General features: G+C 40.4%; 4 protein-coding genes across 5 annotated transcripts; all 4 read right to left on the bottom strand.

Moving 5' to 3' along the window:
- Nucleotides 1–921: 921 nt before the first annotated feature.
- hoxc5a (homeobox C5a) lies at nucleotides 922–4,000 on the bottom strand. The gene is made up of 2 exons (XM_067592249.1): nucleotides 3,193–4,000; nucleotides 922–2,001 (listed from the first exon to the last, which is right to left on the bottom strand). The coding sequence occupies exons 1-2, from the start codon at nucleotides 3,668–3,670 to the stop codon at nucleotides 1,793–1,795; spliced, it is 687 nt and encodes a 228-aa protein (XP_067448350.1). The 5' UTR covers nucleotides 3,671–4,000; the 3' UTR covers nucleotides 922–1,792.
- A 672-nt stretch (nucleotides 4,001–4,672) lies between these two features.
- On the bottom strand, nucleotides 4,673–7,360 carry hoxc6a (homeobox C6a). 2 transcript variants are annotated; one of them, XM_067592271.1, is made up of 2 exons: nucleotides 6,246–7,360; nucleotides 4,673–5,784 (listed from the first exon to the last, which is right to left on the bottom strand). In XM_067592271.1, the coding sequence occupies exons 1-2, from the start codon at nucleotides 6,640–6,642 to the stop codon at nucleotides 5,477–5,479; spliced, it is 705 nt and encodes a 234-aa protein (XP_067448372.1). In that variant the 5' UTR covers nucleotides 6,643–7,360; the 3' UTR covers nucleotides 4,673–5,476. The 2 variants fall into 2 exon arrangements, with proteins under 2 accessions (XP_067448372.1, XP_067448371.1); XM_067592270.1 differs by having other exon boundaries at nucleotides 4,673–5,787; nucleotides 6,246–7,359.
- An 8,714-nt stretch (nucleotides 7,361–16,074) lies between these two features.
- On the bottom strand, nucleotides 16,075–19,843 carry hoxc8a (homeobox C8a). Its single transcript, XM_067592269.1, has 2 exons — nucleotides 19,059–19,843; nucleotides 16,075–17,688 (listed from the first exon to the last, which is right to left on the bottom strand). Exons 1-2 carry the CDS (start codon nucleotides 19,492–19,494, stop codon nucleotides 17,372–17,374), a joined length of 753 nt encoding a protein of 250 aa, XP_067448370.1. The 5' UTR covers nucleotides 19,495–19,843; the 3' UTR covers nucleotides 16,075–17,371.
- A 3,471-nt stretch (nucleotides 19,844–23,314) lies between these two features.
- On the bottom strand, nucleotides 23,315–26,035 carry hoxc9a (homeobox C9a). Its single transcript, XM_067592268.1, has 2 exons — nucleotides 25,219–26,035; nucleotides 23,315–24,156 (listed from the first exon to the last, which is right to left on the bottom strand). Exons 1-2 carry the CDS (start codon nucleotides 25,760–25,762, stop codon nucleotides 23,912–23,914), a joined length of 789 nt encoding a protein of 262 aa, XP_067448369.1. The 5' UTR covers nucleotides 25,763–26,035; the 3' UTR covers nucleotides 23,315–23,911.
- Between the last annotated feature and the right edge of the window lie 346 nt (nucleotides 26,036–26,381).

Here is a 26,381-nt window from a genome sequence, read left to right as displayed (position 1 = left end):
GGAAGCCAGCAGCTGCGATTCCGGACAGTTAAGATTATATATGATGTGTATATATCGAAGGTTTGTCAGCTCTTCCAGGCCATAAAACCCACTTAAATGACACCACGTGCTTCCTATGCACCATTCACAGGCCCTGCTTGGGGCAATTGGCATATGTAACCTTGTAAACTTTAAAATACCCTAAAAGAAAGACACACAAAAAGGGATTCAATACATTGTCCACGTTATAGGTTATAGGCCTAAGAGAGCGCAGAGAAAAGTGGACGCTGCTCTGAGCGGTTCTCTAACCGTGAAGGAAGTTTTATCTGAAGCTATTAGTTTGAGAGGTGAGTTGATTTTTATTTTCTTAACTAGTGCTGTAGAGAAATTACCTCATAACCTTGGGCTATAGTGCGTCATAGTGATACTTCTACTAAAGCGTCTTCTGGATACAGACATCCAGCAACTGGCATGATTTTATGTCCTCTGTACTGGCAGATATTTTTTGTTTTAACTACAGTGTAATGGTGCCAGGTTGAAAGAGCAGGGCGAGACCATAAAGTGGCCATATGGCCTCAGCAGTGATGGCGCATCAGTCTGCGGCCACAGGAAACCAAAGTTGTGCATCCATGTTGTGTTGTGGGCGAGTGTTATCACAGGCTAGTGTCTCCCCTTCCTTCCCTGACAAAACAGGAAACGGAGTGTGCCTGTGGGTGAGTGGTGGAAAAGGGGCAATAAAGTTTTATGAGGGCCTTAAACTTCAGAGCGCGTTTGTCATCTGATGAAATGCTGCGGGATCCCGAGTCGGACTAAAAACGTGATCAGGACTAAATGTGTCACAATTTCCAAATCGTTTAATTCAGTAAATATATCAGTCAGCTGTGTGATTCCGCCACCAACTCCTGATATCAGGGGGGGAACAAAATAACAGAAGTGCGCATGTTGACAATAGGAAATTCCCTTAATTTTTAATGATGAGACTTTATTGGTTACAATCAACAAATAAGCCATCTATCAGTTATTCTAGGCCTTGTGTAAACCAGGCACCTTAAGTTTACAAAGGGGAGGAGAAATGGCTTCATTGCACATTTACAATATTATCACATACAGTCGCTGAATTATACACAATGATTTAGCTTCACAAGGATAAAACAGACAACATGGATGGTGCCTTCAAAGAAATCCACTCACAAATACATTGCTCACTGAACACATCACACATCCTATTTTGTTTGCACTGCAACATATTAGGGAGTAAATTTTTAAAAGAAATAGAAAGTAGTTTTTACCGCTGGGAACCTATTTAACTGATGGTTATAGGACAGCTCATAATCATTATGATTTCCAAAGCAGTTGCCTTTATTTGATTTGTTGACCTAACAGTTTTATCATATGATGATGATAAAGAGCTTGAAATGATGCAGGCTATCGCTCTGCCTCCACTACTGTTATCCTAATTAAAAAACATAGATTATTAGTAGCATTGTGCAGCCTTCCAGTGCACTGCAGGCCAAATACTTGCAGTTTGAAGGACCCCAGCTCCCCTCAACCTCTTGTCCCCTCCGTGCAGCAAAGTGAGGTTATCATCGCATGGACAGCAAATTAATTTAGAAATGTAAACCGATTGATCAAAGTGAGTGATATTCAATACATTAGGTCCCAAACTGCAGCAAGTGACACATAATTGGTGATGAAGCGCACAGAGCGGTGTCATGATGTCATTGCTCCTAGCAGTTCATCCGGAGGTCAGGCGGCACTCCAGCACTGTGCAGTGTGGGGCTGAAAAACGTGCTGCGCCCCTATCAGTGCACTTTTATTCCTTCACTTTGATCTTTGAGTCCTTCTTCCACTTCATTCGTCTGTTCTGGAACCAGATTTTGATCTGCCTCTCGTTTAGACACAGGCTGTGGGCGATCTCTATGCGCCTGCGGCGGCTCAGGTACCGGTTGAAGTGAAACTCTTTCTCCAGCTCCAGAGTCTGGTAGCGGGTGTAACTGGTCCTGGACCGCTTACCCTCCGATTCTGAAGTGGTATTAAAATCAGTTAGCTTTCAGCAGTATTGAAGTGGTAAATAAATATAATAAAAAGCTAATAATAATATTCAATTTAAAAAAAAGCTTGGTTATCTATAACAATATCCATATCCATAAAAAGTAAGCATTACAAGCACAAATCTATTAATTTATGTATTCAACCCTTATTTAAAAGATCAAATATCTTTATATAACCTCATTTAACCTGATATTACTTACTGTGGATTTGTGTAATAAAAATGTATGTCAGACTGATAAGGATTGTTAAGCTATATTTAATAAATAAAGTCAGTTTGAATGAAGAGGCTGCTCACACTAAAACATAAAAAATACACGACTGTCACTAAAAGAAATCCTTTTGTAAAATGTAAAATGACATAGCTACAGATAATGTGTTGGCCTCTCTGTAAACACTGGCCTCGGCCTAACACCACTGCACAGGAGCACAATATCGTGGGAGGAAAACAAACGTGTAAAATCTAAAAATAAAATGGGATTAGAAAATGCAAACTGCTGTTTTACAGATATATATTTTCCTATTTAAAGCCTTGCTCGTGCTCAGGCGTGCTAAGGAAAGCAACAGGCCTGACCTATTGGATGTAATAATATTTTAAACATCCCTGCTGTGTGCTCCTGGATGTTTGCATATAGACGAACACAAAACAGAAGAAGCTTCTATTTGCAGCAAAATGTGCTCAGTGTTCCAAGGCATGGAAAAGGAGTACGCCTATTCAAATCTTTTAGAGGTGAAAAGTTCATGATTGGGTCAGGGCATTGGTGTTTCCCAGAGTTCAGTTTAAGGCTAAAGCTTGTCTCACACAGAGAGTCTGATCATGTAAAACATGTAGCTTGACTAAGAATATAAAGGAAGCAAAGCAAAAACTAATACTTGGAGGTGAATTTGTAATATTATTTCATAGTTTTATCACAGTTTTGTTCTCTTATCCAATTATACCACCATAAATCACCCCACAGATCACCTCTTCACCGTAACAGAGCAGGTTTACGAGCAATGGATGCCTTTGTCATAAAATTTATGACCGCGAGTTTTTATTATTTCCTGCGTTTGGCCTATAAAACTCAAGAGGGAAACTGGAACGGGCGAAAAGAAGTGTAGCAGCGTAAAGAGTGAAGAAGGGAAAGCATCTTAGACGCACTTTAGAAAATAGACAAACTTTACCGTGGCTCATGTGCAGTTTTGTCATCCATGGATAAATCTGTGGCCGCTGCTCACTGTCCTGACGCTGGCTCGCATTTGTGTTTCGTTTCATCGCTTGCGTGTTCTCCGCGTTTCTGTCGCTCTCATGGCTCTTGTTACCGCCGGATTTTGCGCTCCTCTCCGGGTCTCTGTCCGCCCCTCGTCCCAGCAGCGTGCTGCTGCCGTAGTTGAGCCCGCTTGCGTCCACGGACGAGCTACTGGAGACCATGGTTATCTGTGGTCCCGGCGGGAGAGGAGTATCCGTGTTGCCACGCAGGCTAGTTTTCATCTCCTCTCGTTCAACAGAGGTCGTGGGGACGGGACAAGTGAATATCCCGTTCACATTAACACCCTTATAACGGTTGGACCCGCGCCCAGATAGATCGAAACTAAACATAGTGTTAGGAGAAGTTGTCTCGCTTGTTTGCCTGAGATTGGAGCTGTCAACATAAGAGCTCATTTTTTAACTATCCCCGATACTTTCTTTTTAAACTACAGAGGGCTGCGGGATGTAGCCTATGTTGCGGTTATTTCCTTGTTTTTGTTGATCATTGCTTTTCTTTGTAGCCGCTTTTGGAAAATTCAGAGCTGTCTGCCCCAAAAAAATAATCCAGGATTTATAGGTGGAGTAGGCTTTGGTATCTTTTTTTTTTAATTCTTGATCCGCCGTGCGCTGCCCAAATATGGGGTATTTGTATGGGATCACGTGCACATGTTGGCCAGTCATAAATTGGCTTTGATACTCAATGGGGATATTGATGAATAGGAGAAACGTGTCCGGTAAACTTTGAGCTGTTGGTTGTTGAGGACCAGGCAGGGCGCTTTAATGAAAAAAAAAGGGCAGGACAGTAAGACAAGAGCGTCATCTGGTGTCTGGTATGGAGCAAGACGGTCAAGACCGGCCAGAGCTCTCTGCCCCCGAAACACTGCGAGTCCACCACCAGACCAATATAATAATTATAATAATGATAATAATAATTATTATGATAATAATGATGATAATGATAATAACAACAATAATATTAATAACAAGAATAATAATAATATTTATGATTTCATATTTAAAGCGCCTAGTTGCGTAAAATATATTTACGCATATGGACTTGAAACTTTGATGTCGCCGAAGTTAGTAATACAACTACGGGAATGTTATAGTGTTTCATTGGATATTGGACAATGTCTCATTCCCGTGCTCTGTCACCAATCAGAAAGTTGAAAATTTTATATTTAAGTGGCCAAAATTTGCTCCTAAATCAGAGCTTTGTCTATTGCCTATAAGCTAATTTGTTCCTCACTTGCCTTCACAGCTTTCTCTGACCAAAAAGGTCATGATAAAATACAAATATAATACCAAGCTTCCACAATTTAGTGAGTTGGTTCGTAGTGTAAGCACGCTTTCTTTATACGGCCATCTGACTCATGTAAGGAAGTGCCATGATCCCAAAAATACAAGACGAGAGTGAAAGTTTTACAAATATTTTATTCCATGATACACATTTATGACAAAACACGTAACTCCAAAAAAACAAAAGTGAAGAATTACTAGTGTACAAATCTATTTCACAAGGAAAGCGTATCGTGTCAAATGGTCAAAAAAGGGGTATAAGCGCAATTTTATGCTATGCAGCGTCTATCAAAGCGGCTAAATGCACATAAGTCCACACAGGATTTACATAATGTACCGTTAATTTGATTATATACAGGCATTTCAGTGTTGTGTGTGTATGTGTGTGTTTACACTGTAGCATATCCGTGCAACTTTCAGGTTTATGCAAGACACTTTCTACGGAATATTCAAGTATTACACTGTGATCAAATTAAAGTGTCCGCCCGGTCCTTTCCTTCCGTGGAATGTGCATGTACAATACTGAGTTAAGTCTGACCAACACTGTATTTTGTGAGGTGATCAAAGAGTTCACAGTGATTGATGGGCAGTGGGGGATAAATACACAGATTTTACTGGCATGGGAAATAACGTAGAAATGAATACTTCTTTTTATTTTTAATACAATACAAGTGTGACATTGCGAAGGAAAAAAAAAAAAAAAAAACTCGGCGCTCCAATGTCACAGGGGCCATACTGTGGCTGAAATTATTTGGATTTCTAAGGCTCAACACTCCTGTGGTCAACATGAGATATAAGTGGGAGAGCTGCGGGGTAGCCATCATGCAGTGAACTCGCTCTCAGGTCCATATAGATTTTTTTAGGTAGTTATGTTGGGTTTTCATGGTCATCAGGTGTTTTTCCCCCCACTTCTTTTTTTTTTTATTCTTTCTTCTTGACCTCATCTTTCTCTTCTTCCATTGCGCCACTGCGTTCCTCCTCCGGAGAGGCTGCTGTCTGTTCACTTCCAGTCACCGTGGAGGTCAGGTTGCTCTCCTTCTTCCATTTCATGCGTCGGTTCTGAAACCAGATTTTGATCTGCCGCTCCGTTAAACAAAGCGCATTTGCGATTTCGATGCGTCTGCGCCTGGTCAGGTAGCGGTTGAAATGAAACTCCTTCTCCAGCTCAAGTGTTTGGTAACGAGAATATATTTGACGTCCTCTGCGCCTGTCTGTCCCGTAGCCCACTCCTGCTGGAATAGAAAGTAAAGTCACTAATTTAATCATTTGCAATGCGAAGCCACACTTGTCATAAAAAACATGCTTCTGTCTGTGGTCTGATAATACTTTGAGACAGTTGAGCATAAGTTTTGGCTCAGTGTTACAATCATAATTGTAATCTAAATCCACGAGGAGAAAAAAAACACACACATGTAACTGTGAGACTAATCCTATCTCAAAGGGCATCTTTGCTGTATTATCTAAAATAATGAAAGCATCCTAATGTATCCTCTCTGTCTCACGCTCCTGTTTATGACTACTATATCATTCTTAAAATGAAAGCTGTTTGTTTGCACATGTAAAGGCCCATCTACAAGTCGAGGGGATACAGTAATGTTTTATGGGGCCATAAAAAGTAACTTGCTCTCTTGGTAAGACATATCGTAAAACTGGCCCATTTCCTTAATTTATTTGTCGTAGTAAAACTCACCGCTGTGTGAGTTCATTCGCTGCATCCACGGGTAGATCGGGATGTTGCTTTTCTGATCCTGAGCTCCTGCTCTTCCTTGATCCAAACTGTACTCTTGAGCAATGTGGCTTTGTGTATTGAGTCCCATGTTTGTTTGTCTGCAACTGGGGAGCACGTCCTTGTCTTGAAGAAACACGTTTGATCCATATTCATACTGTGCCCTGCCAGACCCAAAAACGACATTATCTTGAGGAGAGTAGAAAGGTGAATATATCCGATTCTGGGTCACAGCTGCACCGTACGACGAAAAATGTCTGACTGTGTCATAGGTGGTGGAGTTTAGGGGTACGTTAGGCAAAACATCTTGACCACCGGATAAATGGCAGGAGAGCGACGGGTTTGCGAAATAAGAATTCATACCTTGCTTGTAACCCTCTCTCCAACTCTCCCCACTTCTTTATCGGTCTCTTTTCAATCTCCTTCTCAGTAAATCTCCTTCCCGTTTTTGTCAACCAACCACACCTTTCTCCAATGTCTTCTTTTTTTTCCTCGACTTTCTGCTTCTCTAACTGGAAGTGGGCTACTTTGAGGATTCAATATTATTAATTTCCAATCTCCGGTTAAGACGCACAAACCCGAGTGTTATAGCCGAGGCTTGGCTCGGTGAGAGACAATATGACAATGTCAGCTGACCATTCTCCACCAATTGAGAGGCAGGAGTTGAGGAGAAACTGTAGCTTTTAGCTCAGAGCTTGAACATTAGTGCTAAATGCCGATAAACACAACGTAGAGTTGGAGTAGCACACTATACAGCTTGACTGGATGAGACATTTTTTTTACTTGAAGTTTGCGAGAATGTGGAGTTTAAAGAGCAAGTATGATGCAAAACTGGACCAATGCCATTCAGTACAGTGCTCATAGTCAAAGGGAGGTGGGATATTTGCATATAAATACACATGAACTCACGTCCAAAGGTGTTTTAAAAGGTCACATTCAGGAAATTAGTTTTTAAATCCACTTACTAAGATAAAAGGCAACTCTGTTACCTGTGATACACAGTTCTTATGTTGTGTGTGTGTGTGTGTGTGTGTGTGTGTGTGTGTGTGCGTGTGTGTGTGTGTGTGTGTGTGTATGTGTGTGTATGTGTGTGTGTGTGTCCAAAACTAACTCAGTTTTAATTTTACAACATCACTCCGGACATAATATGGCCTTTATGTTGTGATCCAGCAGAACGCGCCGCCTTTTTATGAACAATAAAATGAATATTGGCATTTATTGTTTATCTCAGTCATATCGACGACTTTCCAACTAACATACTGTTAATGTTTCCTTTGTGTATAAATTATCTGGCTTGTGAGCAATTTCCATGCTTTTTGCAGTGAAACTGGGGGAGGGTGTAGGTGGTAAGAATGCGTTTATGGTCTCTCTTCTGTGAGGGCAATAAAACAAGTGACGTTCCCCAGCTCACCAACTACTATCTCTGCAGCAAAGCCCTGCAACACGAGCAGGCTCAAAAATGAAAGCACTGCACAGCATGTGGAAGCATAAAGCCAGAGGAAATAGCGTGTACAGCTCCGACCGAGCTGCGTCTTTGAAGACAGGCTAATTTCTGCCACTGTCTTGAAAAATCCAGTTATGCGACTGTGCAGCCCCACGTCAGACAAAAACCTCCACAGGCCAACTTATGCCCGGTGCTCACATGGGCAGGCTGCTCTCAGGTACAGTCTCTTCAATTCATAACAATAAAGAGTTTGCTTGTAATTTTACGCACAGAATATGGAGTTGAATTACAGTGAAGATGCAACATGTTAAAATGCTTATGCAGCTGTTTCAGTCCTTTTTTCCCCCCTGTTCTGATCATACTTCGACATTCCTCTGACACACAGGGAGGAAAGGGAAACCGATAATTATCTCAGCAGCAAATAATGGGTTTGGAAATTACTTAAGAGGTGCGCTGCAAAAATCCTGCAAAACTTAAGCGAGTGTGTGCGCGAAATGTGCTGCCTTTAAATACGTTAAATTCCAAATTAATGACATTACTGATGTCAGCTTCACTCACTCTCAGTTTTCTGTGATTAAGATAATTAAATTACTTTTTATACAGTTGACGAGAGTGCATTTTTAAACCACAACTCTTTTCTTTTTAAAAAGTCAAACGCCTTTAAATTGAATAAAACTCAACACTTTCCCCTGAATTATAATTACGCTTAATTGGCGTTTTGCAACAGGCCATAATAGATATCTATAAAATAATCAATACAGTTATTGAAAATGTCTGTTCAGACGCGGTCGCTCTGGCTACAGCAGCCTATTGGTCCACCTCATTGATTTCTTCAATGGGGTGAATACTTGAAACCTAAACGTGCAGCGTTGTTTGGTCTGTTGTTTGGGATCCTGAATGGACCATAAAAGAGAGCAGAACAAAGAGAAGGAAGTAGCTGGTGCAATAAAAGTTTCTCTTCACCTTATTCGTGGCCATATGTGACATCCGCGTCGCACAAATTTGGGGTAAATAAGGCGCAGAAGTTAGGGGCTGTAATTTGCTGCTGCCCTGGGATTATTTGATCTTCTTCACTTTGATATTATGAATCAGCTGATGGTTAAAGGAGGATTAAACAAACACATACAGCAGGATGGAAAGTCTCAAAGTGCCCAAATTCATTTTCATGCCGCAGAAAATTGAAAACATAATCCCCAAAAGCGTTTATACACCACTTTTAATGCAACATGAAATTTAAATTTAAATTCAAACAACATAAATGAATCCTGAAATGTGATTAAGTGTGTGAAATATGTTTGGCAGCGAGTTTTACTTTCTTAATTTGTCATACTCACAAATATCAGAGACAGCATGTGACAGGATTTATAGAAGCCTTTCATTGTAGCAACTTCTGTTGTTGTCACAATGCAGTCGCTATAATTTACTCATTGTAAAGTTTTTATATAGAATTAACAGACGTATTCGGTTTCCCTGCTTTATTTCAACTATATTTCAATATATTTAAATTTAATTAAATGTATATTATTTGGGTTTCAAAACGCAGATTGTTTGATTCACAGCCCCCCCCCCCCCCCCTCTCCCCAAAAAAAAAAAAAAAAAAGCGCTGTGACTGGTCCATAAAGTTTAGGTTGTAAATAAAGGCTGAACAGTAAAGCCAATGTGGACTGGAGAGGCTGGAATGCAGCAGAGGTTGTGCCACTACGCAGAATTAGAAAGGTCATTCTTTCCCCCGTGTTTTAGTGTTTTATTGCGGCCCGTGAGGCAAATCACATGCGCGGCTTTTGATGCAGGAAGGAAAGAAGCCGTTTGGTCCATGTTACCTCGATCTTTAAAGGGAAATAATGACCAGCGGTGAACGAAACAACCTGAGTGGTCTTGGACGAAATTAATGAATTTTTTAACAACAGCCTGGTATCAAGTACTAACCATGGATATTAATAATTAATATTAATAATTCATTCATGAATAGTATATGGTTTTAGTAGTTACCTACGGTGAATGCGCAATGAAGGCTACGCATAAATGAAATAGAGCATGCATAATATTATTATTATTATTATTATTGGTAGTATTATTGTTGTTATTATAAATATAATTATAATAATTATTGTTGGGGTTATAATGTTAGTTATTATCACGCAAGATCGGTTTTAAATTTACGTTTTAATTAGTTCTTTAGCTGAAGGCCCAACTTTAACAGCCTGCTCCTCTGCAGCAGAGCAGGGCCCATCCACGTCAATGAGCATACAGCTCTTCTCTTTTGCATGTTTACAGATACACATCAATATCCAACGTCACAACATCACTCAGTTAGTTATATGGGACCTGTAAAATTTCTACATTATCAGCCATGATTAAAAACACAGCGAGGGAGGCAAAGCCTGGTCAGCGCCTGATGCTTTTTCTTCTCCCCCGCTTCTAACCTTACTAATAAGGAGTAATTCACATACTAACAATGTAAAGCCCTCTATAAGCACTTTACCATCGCTGGCTAGCCCAATTAATGTCCGGAAGTGTTCGACTTTATGCTCGTTAAGCACTCAGGAAACTGTTGCCCAATGAGTGCATGTTGATCCACACATCATAAATTATGACCATTAGGCAAAATTTTTGCCCTGTCGGGATTTGTAAGTGAGGTTCTAAATGTGGTGATGCGGACAGATTCATGACTTCATGGAGTTTTATGCAAGCCTATCTCTGCTTTTAAAAACACTGCAGGGCAAAACAATAGACTGTGGTTTTCCCATCTTATTTTAAACCAAGATTTACCTAACAACCCAAATGGCATGTATTAAGTGGACTCTCTCTCTCTCTCTCCCTCTCTCTCTCTGTCTCTGTCTCTACAGGGACACGATTGGGCAGCAGCGGACACGATCCATTACAACAGCAATGTTTCATAAGGAAAAAGCAAACAACGTGTGTAACAGTAGGTTGTAAGACTTTAAAGGCTTCCAGAACGAGGCTTTGCCAATAATTGTATTTTACAAGATTGAAACGCACGACCGCTGAGCTTCAGCAGGAGACAGAAACACATGAAATCACTTTATAGCATAAACAATATTTTTGTCTCTGCGCAGACAATAAAAAGGGAGCATTTCACCAAGCTGAGCTTTGATTAAAAAAACAAGACAACACAAAAAAAACAACCGCTTTCAACTTCAATTACACATAAAAAGTGTCTGAGTGACACACACACACACACACACACACACACACACGGTGTATTTAAGATGCCTTTGAATACTCCTTCACTAAACAAACTACTTTGTTTTGAGATGCAATAAAGGCCACTTCAGTATCCCCTTTCCTTTATATTTCATTTTTTGCATATTTCTTTCAAATTTTCTGCATATTTCTTAGTTTCACAAACACACACACACACACACACACACATATATATATATATATATACATAAACAAGGCTGAGGTTCAACCCCTCTGTGCTGTTGCACAAAATATTTTGAAATTAATCCTGAACTTTTTTTTTTTTTTTTTGTCAAATGCTGGGAAGAAACTGGAAAATGTTGCACCATTCATGTATTTTTTTTTTACACTATGCAGTTCACTTGTGCTTCGTCAATAACACCCTGTCCACTAATGTTCAATAGTTACTGTAACTGCTGCTGATTTTGATGACAATGAGGATATCTGTGATTTGTTTTTTTTCTCCTGCCGCTGGTGTAAATAAAAAGGCAATGGATACTTCCCATTATGTCGTCAGTGATTATGTCAGAGCAACATCCTAAAACAGACCACTGCATCTCATTATATCAGAATAAACCAGACAGACAAATCTCTCATTCCCCCCAAAGTGACAACAGCAAATCAGACACTCAGAAACACTCCTCTGTGTCTGCTCGAGCAGTTATTTGCTGGCAGCAGTGTATCAGCTGGGTCAGCTGACATCCGCAGTGAACCGCCGCCGAAAACCAGCAGCCATAAACAACAAGCCTCAACACCCGCCCACTCCCACATGCAACACTTCTGATCGCTAGGGGGCACTGCCGGGAGCTACTAGTGTCTCAGTGTGTACATATGGTAGCCCGTGTGTGTGTGTGTGTGTCTGTGTGTGTGCGTGAGTGTGCGCGTGCGCTTGCGTGAGATTGCTTAAAGGTGTTATTCAGACACTTGGCACAGACTGAAAATAACAAGTGACAACAAGTATGGAAACCAGAAATAATTAAGGGACGTGAGCCAGCTCTGCCTGGTCAGAGGGGCCTATGAGTGATGACAAAGTTTACTATCAGTGGGCAATTTATTACAACAGATTGGCACAGCACCACTAAATTGCTCGGCTAATGTAACCTAAAGTGGTCAATATACACTCAGGTGCTGCTACACCAGCCAATGAGGTAATAGTAGTCGCTCTGGGCATCAGCAGCCTCCAAGGCTACAGGTCAGGTCACAACTACACAGATCAGGCACCTCCACCTTCTCATCATTCCCCCCCCCTCCACACACACACACATACACATACTACACTCTTTTGCGTCATTTCCATCCCAGAAAGCACCAGCTGATTGCCAAACACAACATAAAAAAAAACATTAAGCAAGAGTTAAAGAGAAATTTGTAATCTTACCCCAGCTGGCTCTCCGTAGTTTGTAGCTTCACTGTGGTCCAGCACAGCAGCTGAGGGGTCACGATGGCGAGTGGGAAATATCAACACAGCGCACATCTCCCGTGTGCTGCTGGCTGTCGTCACATCCCGGCGTTAAGGAGCTTATGTCTGTTTCCTGGGGAAAGTCTTTTCTAGCAGGCTGGCTTGCTGCTTTTCCTTTCCTAGTCGCGGCTTTATTGCCTCCGGGGGGGATGAATGCAGGCAGCGGCTGGTAGAGGCGGCGACTGTCCCGAAGATCCCTCTGTCAGGAAGTCGGAGATCGGATGAATATCACACGAAGCAGCGCCAAAACGACTGTGCAGTGTTTTTATATGAGAGTAAAGATAAAAAGACGTTTCTACGCCCCAGCTTAGTCTGCTGCTGATACAAGGGAAGGACCAGAGAATAGACAACAGCATAAAGTTCATGTTCATAGAGCGTGCGCCACGTGGCTCGCTGCAGCCAATCACAGAAAGGATTCAGTCGTAAACTTTTATTACTCAGCTGTAAATTTCTCCCTTTAACAACCAGGAATGTTTGCACCCATCTTTCCCTTTCTTTTTTTTCGATTGCACAAAACTAAAAATGGTCACACAATATGGAGCGCGAATACTGAAATTCCCCCATATGTCACAGTGTCGACGTGTGACAGAAAAAATATGACAGTTCCCCTGGTGGACAAGCTGTATGCCATGATGTGCCCATGCCAGAGGAAAATGGGAAATAAAAGTGTGAGTGAGCAAGAGAGGGAGGGGAGATGCTCGGAAAAGAGACACAGAGCGGCATAGAGAGACACACAGACGTCTAATTAACTTCAATTAGGCTAAACTATACTTTCATATTAGGGCTTCTTTCCCACTGACTGATTCTCAGGGATGGAATACATGGCAGTAAGCAGATGTCTGGTTTAACTGTCCCACACATCCAGCATCAACTAGATGCTCCAGGTGCATGCGCGATATGGAAATTGCGTCAAATTCAATTAATTGGCTTCAAGGTATCCTCTTTTTTTTTTTTAAACTTGGAAAGCAAGCAAGGTGTAGCTTAAGTCTACAAAGAACACAGAGCAGCAGCAATAAAAATCTGATGACATGGATTCAACATACACTGTAAATCTGGTTCAAACTTTCAACAAGAGCTACGAGTAACAGACAGAAAAAGGAAAAAATTACGCCTTTGGAAAATACGGATATAAATTCTACATCCTGGAGATAAGGAGAACATGAGGCGGCCACTGGGTTTACAAGAAATGTTCTTCACCTTCAGAAAATATATTGCAATGAAATACATGTTAAAAAAAAAAAAAGAAAAATATGAGAGGATTCAAGATGAAGAGAATATCTGCAGATCATTTAATTTCAGCCTAACATGCAGGTTTTAACCCTTAAATCCCACTAACAGAGCGAGGCCTTTAGCATTTTTAAGAAAAATATCACATTAGCCTCAATAACGAATAAAAAAAAATTCCTTTTTACCTAAATAATCAAATAAATGAGTGATAATAAACATACTTGGATGAGCGGTGCATCTTGTCCTTGCAGGCCGTGATCTCCACACTGAGCACCACCACACTGAGACAAAAGATGCACACCCATCCGAGGCGCGCCTTTACACCGCCAATAAAGTTTACAGCAGGTACACTAAACTTTATTGGTAATGTCAGCCCTCTGGTTAAAGTACACACACACACACACACACACACACACATACACACGCACGCACACAAGTGGTGCAGAATAGCTGTGACTTGGGACACATCCGGAATTTTCTAAAGACTACACGGACGCAAATAGAGAAATAAACACCCTGAATGAAGAGGCTGCGCCTGACGCATTGTTTGATTCGGGGGGAAAAAATAAGGCACTACTGGAAGAAAAAAAGACCAAAACTGAACTGAGGATTTGCAAGATTTGGCCCAGATTGATATGAGCCTAGAAGGCAAAATACAGAATGTAAAAAAGCATGTTTACAATCAAGCTGCCTTTTTTTTTTACACTCATAAACTTCAACCGCAGTATATGAAACACTGCGGTTTCTCTGCGATTTACCCGTCAAGCACAACAAACTCTGATCTGTTAGATTCACTTTACAAGTTCATTTTACTGAAAAAGAAATACATAAATCATTTAAGTAAAAACAATTAGTTGAAGAAAAAATACGCAGCTTAGTTTTTTTCTGTCTCCAAAAAAAACTCCCACATGATTCCGTTTAGGCCGTAAATTTTCTAAACCTCATAATTTGACTTTTAAAAAAAGAAAAAAAAAAACTTAATTTAGAATTAAATAGAAAGATAGCCCCTAAAAACATAATATGTCTTTGAGGAATAGACTCACAGTCTTCCAACACTCACACCTTACAGTAGTCTCCACGGTAAAATATCTGCATCCACATGGAGCTCATATACACACTAAATGGATGATTTCATCTCATTCAAATAGTTTATAACTATGCGGATAAAAAAACAGACAGGTTAGCCGCACCAGGAGCTGTGAATAATTTAGCTGCATGACAGTGAAACAACTGCACGGTGAGATGATATTGTTTTATTATTTGAGAAGTAGTTCTTATAATCCATTAATGCTGTAAAAAAAAAAAAAAAAAAAGAAAAGTAGAAATGGTGGAAAAGCAAGGTCTGTTTTGGACCTTTAAATTAAATATACAGCTCGTGATTCAGTTAGATGTAGGTCTGTTTGTGGAAGAGGAGGAGGAGGTCAAATTATCAAATTACGTGGGTTTTTTTTAAAAAGAAGGATCAAATTTCTATGAATATGATCGAGTGGATAGCCTATTTAATGTAATAACACGTCAGCTGACCTACATAGCTGCACGGTTTGGGGCATGTTGTTGTGATACTTTAAACGTTACTCAGATTTTATGTTGATTGCTCATAAATCCATTTATTCCAAACAGCAGCTGCACCTGGAGATGAGACATCATGGTGTCACCTGCACTTGGCCTCGCGTTTGCTTTGATTTCGAGGCTCTGATGCTTTCCGGAGGGATTTTTTTTTTTTTTTTTTTTTTTTTGTCTGGACATCAAGTTTCACACAACACCTTGCATGATGGTATAGACAGATGAAGCCTCCCAAATGCTTTGCCATTATTATTCAGTCTGATTATTAACATTGTTCATCTCATCTCAAACAGCCATCGTTCACCCCAAGATTCATTAAGAATCTCCATCTCCCTGAAGAGAGGAAGTTTCTTATTAAAAGGATGAATCAAACACGACTCAGGCTTTGCAGAGTACACATGCTGTGAGTGGGATTCGCAACCTTTCCTTAAAAGGTAAAGGGATACATCTGCAAACGCAGGTCTGGCTTTTTTTTTTTTTTTTTTTTTTTTTTTTTTTTCTTTCTTTCTTTCTTTAATCGAATAAGTTGGAAAGTTGAAAATAAACAAACAGTCAAGAGGTTTTTCAATTGCACTTTCTCTTCCCTCCTGCCGTCGCCAGTAAACGTTTTGGGCCGGAAATCAAAGCATCAACATAACTGCATGTTTGGCCATTTCCTCATTGAATTGTTTTGAATGTGTGTGCTAAATCCCAAAGTGTGTATTTTTGTTGGAAAGTGGCAAAAGGTGAAGTGTTGAAGAGGTAAAGGTAAGCAAAATGTGTATAACACTACATATTACATTTGGCTGTGTGTAGTTTTCCTCTTTGCACATGCGCCTTATTTTTATGTATGCGGGGGGGAAGGGAATGATTTCAGTAAAGGCTGTAATATCAACAATAATAATAAAAAACAGAAATGATTGTGAGCCATCTTGTTTATTCGTGATTTAACATCAACAATGGCGGGGACACACAATTCCGTCTTTCACAGGAGAAAACACCGGGAAACGAGCATACTGTTAACATCAATATATAACAAGACGTACATAAAGATTATATTCAGTGCAAAACAACTACGCTATATCACCAGCACATTTAAAATAAAAATTCCCTTACTTTAAAATCGTTGTAATTGTAGCAGGTATTATCATACACAGTGAATGTGCGTTATAGGCAGTTTTAGTTGTTGGGGAAATAGCTTGCAATCAAATCAGAGCGATGCCACAAGTGTGGAATATAAACTCTGCAAAGGCAAGGCTCTGAGTTTAGGTAGTGCCGTGGTACAATCTCAAAAATGGTTTGCTTGGCTTTGAGCTAATTGTCTTCCCAAGACTCACAAATTGTCTTCAACAAGTGTATATCGTATATTGGGTAAATGCTACATACATAACTTAATAATATAAGGTTGATATATAACACTTTAAAATTAAAACCATATGAAATCTCTATATTCAGAAATCTCTATTGCAATTCCCCCAGGTTTAGGTAGCATCAAAGGATTTCAAACGATTGCATTTCCCTGGTAATCCTAGAAAAAGATGTCTGAGGAGCTAATGGCTATCTTTGTCTAGGCCATTCACATGAAAACGAGTAAAACAGTAACAGTAACAATTATAGTAATAAAACTTGTGGTTTATACATAGGCTGTGAGCCGATGTAACTGCTGCGATGATGTTTGAACACTTACTACTAAGTTATAAGCCTACATTTAGCTTACAATTTCGGAAAAAAGTCTACTCTGAAATGACGTCCATGTTCTTTTAAATGTAGGCTATTATCTATTTACAACACAGGTCGGCGTTGGTCATGTTTTTGATCTTATTTGGCTATGCTTTTGATACAGTTATTATTGAAAGCAAATTTGTGGGAGAATAGCCAAGCTATTTTCCATGTAACATGCGTTTTTAATGTCCCCCCCTCCCCTTTTTTTTGCAAGGGGCGACAAATTTTGCTACAAGCGTTGTGTAGCTTCTACAAGAAATCCAACTGGCAAAAAAATGCGAATCATGTAAGGATATCAGGATAATCGTGAGAAGGGAGAAATTTGCCTGTTTATGACAGTAATATTGGTGGGATTCCTGTTCCCTCTTGACAAAATGAAAGGGTGGTCATAAAGTTGACGCTCTCTGCCTCCTTGTGACTCTTCGTCTGTTTATGGGACCTCTCTTTTTTTTCCTCTTTTTCAGCCATATAACCATAAAAAGGACCATAAAATCACTCCTTGGTCTCCTCTTTCTCTTCCGCTTCTTTCTCTTCTCCTTCTTCCCCTTCACCGTCCTCGTTGCCCTCTTCCTCGGCCTCGGCTTCAGCCTCTCCTCTCTGACCCGGAAACTTGTCTTTGTTGTTCTCTTTTTTCCACTTCATCCTCCTGTTCTGAAACCAAATCTTCACCTGCCGCTCGGTGAGACTCAGGGCGTGGGACACCTCGATCCTTCTCTTGCGGGTCAGGTAAGGGTTGAAGAGAAACTCCTTCTCCAGTTCAAGAGTTTGGTAGCGACTGTAGGTTTGCCTCCCATTCCGTCTTCCTGGGGCTTGAATGAAATAAAGCCAAGAGGTTAGCTGGACTGACCACGGTCCCCCATAAAAAACATTCAGATGACTTATAATTAATTCTGCATTTACTTTTTTCTCTCTCTCTCAGCATGAATACTAATCACCCAGCTTCTTAATTTAGCTTTCTTGTCTACTAATTCACATCTAGAGCGGGGGAAGCCCTTACTGAAAGTGTTAAAATTAGATTTTCCATTAATACAAAGATATCAATGAAGCTATACATAGCACAACCACAAAGCAATGTGTGTATTTTTAACTTATGTTTGTGCCATTTTGAATATGTCTACAGATATGAACAGCTGTCTGATGCAACTTTTACACTCACTTCACTTATTGGGTGAGTATGAGAAGATACTGTATTTCTATATATATTTTTTAAAAGAGTATGTTTATGAGTTATTAATTCATATATCCATAAATATAAGTACATTCCTATTAAATTCCCAGCAGTTAATTGGTGCCAAATTTCTACAAACAAAAATCAATATATTTTATTCTATCTAGAAGCATGTGTACAGAAATTATTTTCCTCACTAGCAACAGGCCCTATACAAGCCTGGTGGAGATTTTTAGTCACACACATGCGCATACACACACACACACAGACACACACAGGAGGAAAATAAAGAGAGAAGGAAAAGTATGAAAAGAGAGAGATTAGATAAAGCTGTCCTGCAACAACAGATGAGGACAGGCTAATGATAAATATCTCTCAGAGCAGATAAAAATGAAGCTTACACCTGTGTGGAGTTAATGTAGCCTGATAGCCTGAACAGAATGGACCATGAATGAAAGAGGTAATATCTACAAAGCCTTTATGATTATGGCTCTATGAGTCTGAGCCACATTGGGCCTGTGGGTCAAATTACCCCCCTAAAACCCGGATTCTGGATAATCGGGACATGTTGAGTTTCAGCTAACCCTCCTGTCACTCTACATGCTTACTGGTGTGTGTGGTATCAACATATTTTAAACTAGTGCCTTTAGAATTTGTGAAATATCTTATGAGGACGATAATTGACTTCAAAGAGCTGCTGTCATGAGCTGTGATCAGCAATTCAGTGTTTAAAGGCACTTTTGAAAGCAACAACTCAGCCCTGTATGGACATGTGCTGCAGTAACAGCAGCCTGCAGTACAGGTTGTATGTGTCCCATCATGTTCCCTAACTTATTTCGTTTTTTTATAGTTTTGGAGATACACTGTATATTAATGTATATCTAGCACACAAACAAACACAAGCACACACACACGCACACACACACACAAACTGACGCATACACAAACACACACACACACAAGCGCACAGAGCAACACAGAAAGAATAGGAAATAATTGCATGATTCTGACCGTGGGGTCTCATCCAAGGAAACATAAGACTGGGAGAGGAGTTTTGATTTAAGTGGCCTTGTCCTTCTCCGGGGTTAGAGCTGCTCGACGATTTACAGTCTGGGTATTGCGCTAGGCTTGCGTCTTGCTGGGTACCATAAAGCGTTTGCCTCGGAAGGGCTTCATATCCATAAAATTTCGTTGCGTCTCCGTGGCAAGCCAAAGCGCAGGGGTTTTGCTGGTATCCGGGGTTGGAGATCCCCGTGGTCCCGTGGTGGAAAAAGTCCTGCACATGATGGGACGGGTGCTGAAAGCCCGGTGCGGCTGCTCCGGGTCCGTAAACCAGCGTGTGGCTGCGGGCAACGCTTTGTGGAAACCTGCAGTCGTAGTAAGTTGGCTCCAGTGACTCGCCGCCTTTGTACTTTGAAAAAAGAGGGTTAACAAAATAGGAGCTCATGTTTAGTTAGCATCAAGCAGACGGGCTCTCTCGCAGTAGAATATCTCCTTTAGGATGATGGCAGCCTTTTGTTTAGGGTCCCAACTCGCACAGCGCACACAGGCAGACAAACCGGAACTAGGAGAAACGCTGCCCCTTTGGACAATCTACGGCAGCTCACTCTCTCTGAGCCGTTCCTCTCATCGGATTTCTCTCCCAATCGTGAGTGTTTTTTTCCAGCTTTTGCAGGCTCAAACCCGGCTCATGGCATGTGCTTTGGATGTGCGTTAGCAATGCTTAAAGCTGGCTTGCTCGACCGGCACAGTCAGAGACGCTGCTCTTTTCTTTCTTTTTCCTTTTTTTTAAGCTTCCCACTCAACCACCCCCACCACAAGCGCCCCCCACCCTCCACCCCCCCACCCCACTCCTTCATCTTTCTACGACCGGTCAGACGTGGGCCCTACGTATATCCACCTTGAGAGGAGCTGCACTAATCATAACCAACAACCCAAGAGGCTTTAAATATGATCAATGTTATGTTTATCACACACACACAAAAAAAGCTTTGTTGCAAGCTGATCAATGGCGTTATGAAATAGTTAAAATATAAAGACTGTGAAACATGGTGCATTTCCTCTACAGGCTAGATTTATAGTTTAGCTCGCTTTTATGTGGAGGTTATGAGAAGGCATTTATAAAGCAGGGAGGGTTTCCTCTTTTTAAGCTGTTTTGAGTTGGTTTTTGCCCTCTCAGGCCCCTGTGAAGGTTATATACTAATTTCTAGAATATAGTTGACCTTTTTGGGGCTCCAGTGGGTAAACATATGATTAGGAAGTTCCTGAAAATCAAAATGTTACATAAAATAACACTAAAAATACAAAAGCAAGAGAAAACTGAAGTTGTATGGCATGCAGGCCGAAAGGCATGAAAATATATAAGACAAAAACATCCTCCTCGGTGTAATCGAGTAAAGGCCAGGGCAACACACTTGCAGCGTGCGCTGTAAAATACCGACACAAGCAAATATAAACACGACCTATGAATACTAGGTGCCACTTACTGACCCCGTAAAACTGACGAGGATAAGCAGTAAATCTCCCTCGTGGAGGAGTTCATAAAATTTTACATTGGATGTTTAGCTACAATCAGCGCGCTTACATTTCCCAGCTCAATAGTTGTATGGGCTCTCTTCTCCAAATATGCCAGTGTGGTTTTGTGGGGTTACTGACGTTTTATACACATCATCGTAAAATATGAAAGGCGCACTGGGCGATTTTATAGACCTTTCACACTCTATAAATATGCAGATTGACAATCATTGTTGCACACTTCTACTTCTTGGGGACTCTAAACTGCTGGTACAGATATTACAACTGTCAAATATTAAGAATACTAATGAGCAGGCAGACATCTTTAATCTAACTGTGTACTGACAGTGAAATTAAATTATATATATAATGTAATATGTTTTGCTGTTGTAAATTGTTATGATGTTGTATTGTAATATTATGTATAATGTTGCTGTTGTTTCTGCTGCCAATGTTGCTATTTATTTTACTGATGTAATGCAACTGTTTAAGATATGTTATTAAATTGGTCTTTATGTGTTTAAATATTGTTTCTGGCTTTTTTTTTTTTTTTTTTTTTTTTTGGATTTTACCTAATAAATTATTTTCAGTGAGTTCTTGTTTTTAATTTACAACATAAAAATAAAACCAAGACATACAAAAAAATCCAGACAGAATCTAAAGACATAATATTTTACTTAGCACCTAAATGCAGATATATTTGCTATTTTATAAAACTAAAACATATCTGAGCCAAATGGCCCTATTTTTAACACGATGGGAAGCAATTAAAAATATCACAACAGTCCAATTAACTCATAAATTCACCGGCATTTAGAAGCTTTTCAAACCGAAAGTGACAGAAACTGAAAAGATTTTTAAAAAACTCAAAAACCCACAATACTGAGGTTAACAAACTAAATATAAAATAAAATAGAAACCCTGTTTACCCACACACTCTGTGCCCAACACAACAACCAGCTCTCTGCATTCCGCAGCGCGGCTCTGTGGCCTATTACACAAAATGCGGTGGGTGACCATATCTGTCATTTTGTCATCGATAGGTTACTCTTCATTTTTCAGCCAAGCCACAAAGCTGTAAAAAGCCCTTCAACGCAGGGACGGTGCTCAAAACATGGACCAACAGCGTCATCTAGTGTTGAAATGTGTCCTAAACCGGACTGAATCCACCAATCAGAAACAACTGTGATGTGGACAGAAAAGGTCTCCCCATTTGTCCAAACATTGTATGCATGCTGCCCTTTTCCTTAATTAAAGCAGAATTAAAGCAACTGTTTAGCACCGACATCATCAACAACCTGTTCTCACTCTCTTCTCTTTTACAGAAGTCATAAAATGTTTGTTGTACTGGATCTTTTCCTGTCGCGGCCGCTACCTGTCCTTCTATTAAAGACAACACCGCTGCAGCAATCATATTTATACACAATAACTAAATGACTGTTTCCTATCTAATTGTAGGTTAATAGGCCACTCATGTGATGAAGTGCAGGGGGGTTGCGGCTGGCCCATCAGGGGAAAAAGTGCCCTGAACTGTGCGCATGACTCTCCTTTGAACGAGTCCTCCACCACCGTCCATTAAAACCATAAAGTAATTTAGCCCAGACGTCTAGCCAGTTAGTCGAGTTTGCTTTGTTCGTCTGCATTTGAGACAAACAGCCGAGCTCCAACAGGGGCTGTAAAACTGGCATTTTTGCCCGAGCTGAGCGGAAATACACTGGATTGGGGCTTTGAAATTACAGCATCCTGTCCGTATTGTTTGCCACCACAAAAAGGCAATTTAGACCTATCCCAGGAAACAAATGCGAGACATGAGAAACTGCCTCTCACTTAAAAACTCTTGTTCAAATCTAGTTTCACATGTTGTGATCGCCAATAGGCGAACGTATAAAACTTGCAAATTTCTAAACTTTTTAATTAAAAGTTAAAGAGTTAAAATGCGTAAGAACATGCAACGTAGCAGTGTTAAATAATTAAAAACAAATAACAAAAAACGTTCTTGGAAATTTGATATTTGTACAAATATTTTAGGAGGTATTTTGAACATGTAGTGCATGGACGTATTAAATAAATATCGCACATGCCTCATGCATTTATTTTTGCTCTTATAATAATCTCACGTGTACAATTTAAACGAACTATGCTACTATAGTTCACCCATATAGTAAAAACCGTAAACGCAACATCAGAGTGAATTCGGCTTTTCGGCCCCAAAGCGGTGCGTATTGTTTTTGGAGAAACTTCCTTTTATTCTCTCCTAATAGGTCAAACGCGGTTATTTCTGCATTTATTTGATTTGTATTTATTCTTAAATATTTGCACAGCTGTAAATGTACGTGGTTGAGACTGAAGAGAAGGCTCGTTTTGACCAAAATGTAAAACAATGCAAAGCAACATTTAAAGCGTGCTGACTTGCTAAAGCTTTAACTGCGCTGACAACATTAAGTTTTCGACGTCGCCATTATTTTCAGTGGCAGAGCTTATTTAGGCCTAAACTGTATTTGGGTGAATGCTCGGCGGCCAAAACACATAAAAGTAAGGATTCAGGAAGCATAATTATATAGAAAACATCCATCTGTGTACAATATGTTGCTTAGTCAACAGTGGTTTGTATTTCTGCGGATTTTCAATCAACAAAATACTTACGATGATATTGAATGAGTTTCTGTTTGTGAGGCCCTTTTGTGCAACTCATTACTAAATGGTCTCAAACGTGATGTGCACCTCGAGTCACAATGAATACAGACTACAAGCACTTCAGTGATTATGTTTATATTTGCAGAGGTCTATATCTACACTCTATAATTAAACTCGTAGGCTACAGTCAAAAAGAAAAGATATGCACAAATACAGCAACAACTATCACAAAAAATACAAGACAGACAGATCGCAGATGTTTTGTTTCAGTACAAAATACTACACCTGCACAACAATGTACAAAGGAAATAAACATGAAAGAAACATTCACATCATAAATTATGGGGTTTGTGAAATTCAAATGAATTCAAGTATTCTCTTTCTTCGGACAGTTTTAACGTATCCAAACTGTATTTGTATCATTTCTCTTACAAAAACACATCGAAGTGAAAGTAGAATGTAGTTGATGAAGTTGCTTCTTTTTTTTTTTTTAAACTTTCTTTCTTTTCTTTTTCTTTTGTTTTCTTTGTTGCTGGACACATTAATGTGCACTGGAAAAATAACACAATCAGCATCAAACAGTCTCGGAGTTTTAAGGTTAATACAAAAATCCAACAAAGTGATAAATATGAGGAGAAGGAGAGTCATCCTATGTTTCATCTGTGCTGTCCGTGTGTCTAGTGGTTATTAAGGTTGTTTTCTGACTGCAGTCCATATTATTGTTCCTTGCTGTCGGTCTTTTCTTTGTTCATTTTCTTCATCTTCATCCGCCGGTTCTGAAACCAGATTTTGACCTGCCTCTCGGTCAGATTCAGGCCCCTAGCGACCTCGTATCGGCGGTCTCTAGTTAGGTACATATTGAACAAAAACTCCTTTTCCAGTTCGAGAGTCTGGTACTTTGTGTAAGGGCATCGCTTCTTCCTTGTGGAGCGGGCATGTATCCAATTTGCCACTGGGTTATCTGCAAATAAAAACCATAATAATAATAATAATAATAATACAAGTAGAATAACAAGAGGTCAACACTGAAACATTTTCAAAACTGAAACCAGGACAAATGACAATCACAAGAAATGCTAAGCCTCTATAAAAGGTCCCTCTGGATTAACATCAATTGTCTTGGCTCCTCAGATGGTGTCACAATTGAAAACAATGTCTAATCACACACAAGTCTGGTGTTTACAACTAAAACCAATATTAAACATTTGAAGGAAACATTCCCAGCCTCAGACTATCCAAGCCTACACTGATTTGCTTCCTTGTCCCCTTGACTTGTGAGTAACACCGTCGTAAAATACTCAATGCGCTTATTCACTTTATTGGCCCATAAAATGGCCCGTGGTTCAAGCCTTTACAGGTCCGTGGTGAAAGTCCTCGAGTATGTCCCTACATTCCTCAAGTTGGCTGGAGGAATCATGTGAATTTGTGTTGGACTGCAAGAAAGGAGAGCAAAATCCCATATGAAACTATATGCATCATCATCTTCTCATTACTGTGTGGGTGAATCATGTCTTTTACCACTGGGGATCAAATAGAGTCAAAATGTGGCGCTTCCTCACTGGATGGGCCTAAATATAAAACAGGGCTGAAAGTCGGCTTACTAGGCTTGATGTGCCGTATGTAATGGCACGGGGTCAAAATATGGTCGTAAAAAGGACCATATGGCATTTACTGATTGATTCATATGTCCGTTTAGGTTCTTCACTTCAAAAGAACACCTTGCATGTTTTTTAACAGTATGTAACATCCTTCCAAATTCGTCTTCCTCAAGGTTTGAGTCCATGTTTACAACCCCGTCTGGTTTTATAGCCCCAATATTAGCCTAGTAGCGTTTGTCTTTTATAGTTCCTAAAGCTATCCCCCTTGCAGAGGCGATTCGGAGCTGAGCTGAAAAGGGAGGATGATACAGCTTATAATTTCACTTTATGCAGGACGTTAAAATGCGTCTAAACAAAAGCAGTTTTACACAAGCCCAAACCAAACTCCCACCCGGCTGTAAAAGACTATAGGAGCTTGAACTTACTCGGATCTAGCTCCGACTTCTCGTCTTTATATTTCCCTGAAGCCAGAAGCTCCGACTCGGGAGAGGGGGTATTCTGCTGCGTCTTGTCTCGCATCTCAGTGGATGAGCAGTACAGATAATCCGTGTAGGTCCGTCCGCTGGAGCCGAGACACTCGCCGGCTCTGTGCTCCTGAAAAGCGTCGGGCTTCAGCCCATAGTGCCTGCTGTTCCCCGGATAGCCATGGAAAGGCACGGCGCCTGATATCGGCTCCAGCCATGAACGCATATACCTCGAGTCTGTGCCTAAGTGAGGTTGGTGACTGTATGGATGGTAAACCACGGATGACTGGGAGTGTACAGGGGCCCAGGAGGTGGAGAAGACGGGTGGCTTGGGTGCGAAGCTGCAGGAAGGATAGTCAGCACACTCCGGTACTAGGGACGTCGGACGAGGGCCGGCTGGGTGAGAACCGGGCGCCGAAAACCGAGTTGCAGCAAGGACATCCTCGTTTTCATGGTTGATCAAGGAATCCACATAATAATTACTTATGGGACCCGTGGTCGACATGTCGAAGCCTCCCCGACTCTTTTACATGCATCCGATTATTATATGGAGTGTATGTGTACTTTTTTATCTAGCCATAGAACAATCAAGGCAGGTAATTATTTCTCAACGCTTCCCTGGCTGCTATTGGCTGCCTCCCCGACACGTGATTATATTTACCCCCACAAAAATTGTACAGTGGATCAATGCGCCACTCATCCTGGGATACCAATGCACATAAATCGGATTAAAGAATGTGCTCTTTTTGCTCTTTTTCTCGGACGTCTTAGAGGTAACTTCAACACCAATGTGTCTTTATAGAAAAGAAAATGTGCCTTTGTGTTGCTAATGGTGGATCTGCTTCTAGTCGCAGTACAGACCTGCGCACACTACGTCTGAAACCGAGCAAGGCACTATTTGATGGTGTAATCAATCTCTGTCTGGGAAAATCTAGCGTAGCCCCGTGTTATTACAATGGATAGTATTACAGCATTACTGTCTTTATTGAACCGCGGACGCCTTTTGTCTTTATCAAACCAGCAGAATATTTAAGTGTGGAGTTAATAACTTTCAGCGGAATGCTGTTTATTTCTTAACGAGGAGAGAAGCTTTCACGGTAGTTACAGATAGACAAGAGAGGGAA

This window comes from Thunnus thynnus, chromosome 6 (assembly GCF_963924715.1).
Source record: "Thunnus thynnus chromosome 6, fThuThy2.1, whole genome shotgun sequence".
In the NCBI taxonomy this organism is placed as follows: domain Eukaryota; kingdom Metazoa; phylum Chordata; class Actinopteri; order Scombriformes; family Scombridae; genus Thunnus; species Thunnus thynnus.
Note: the sequence above shows the minus strand (reverse complement) of the source record. Positions and strands in the feature narration are given on the sequence as shown.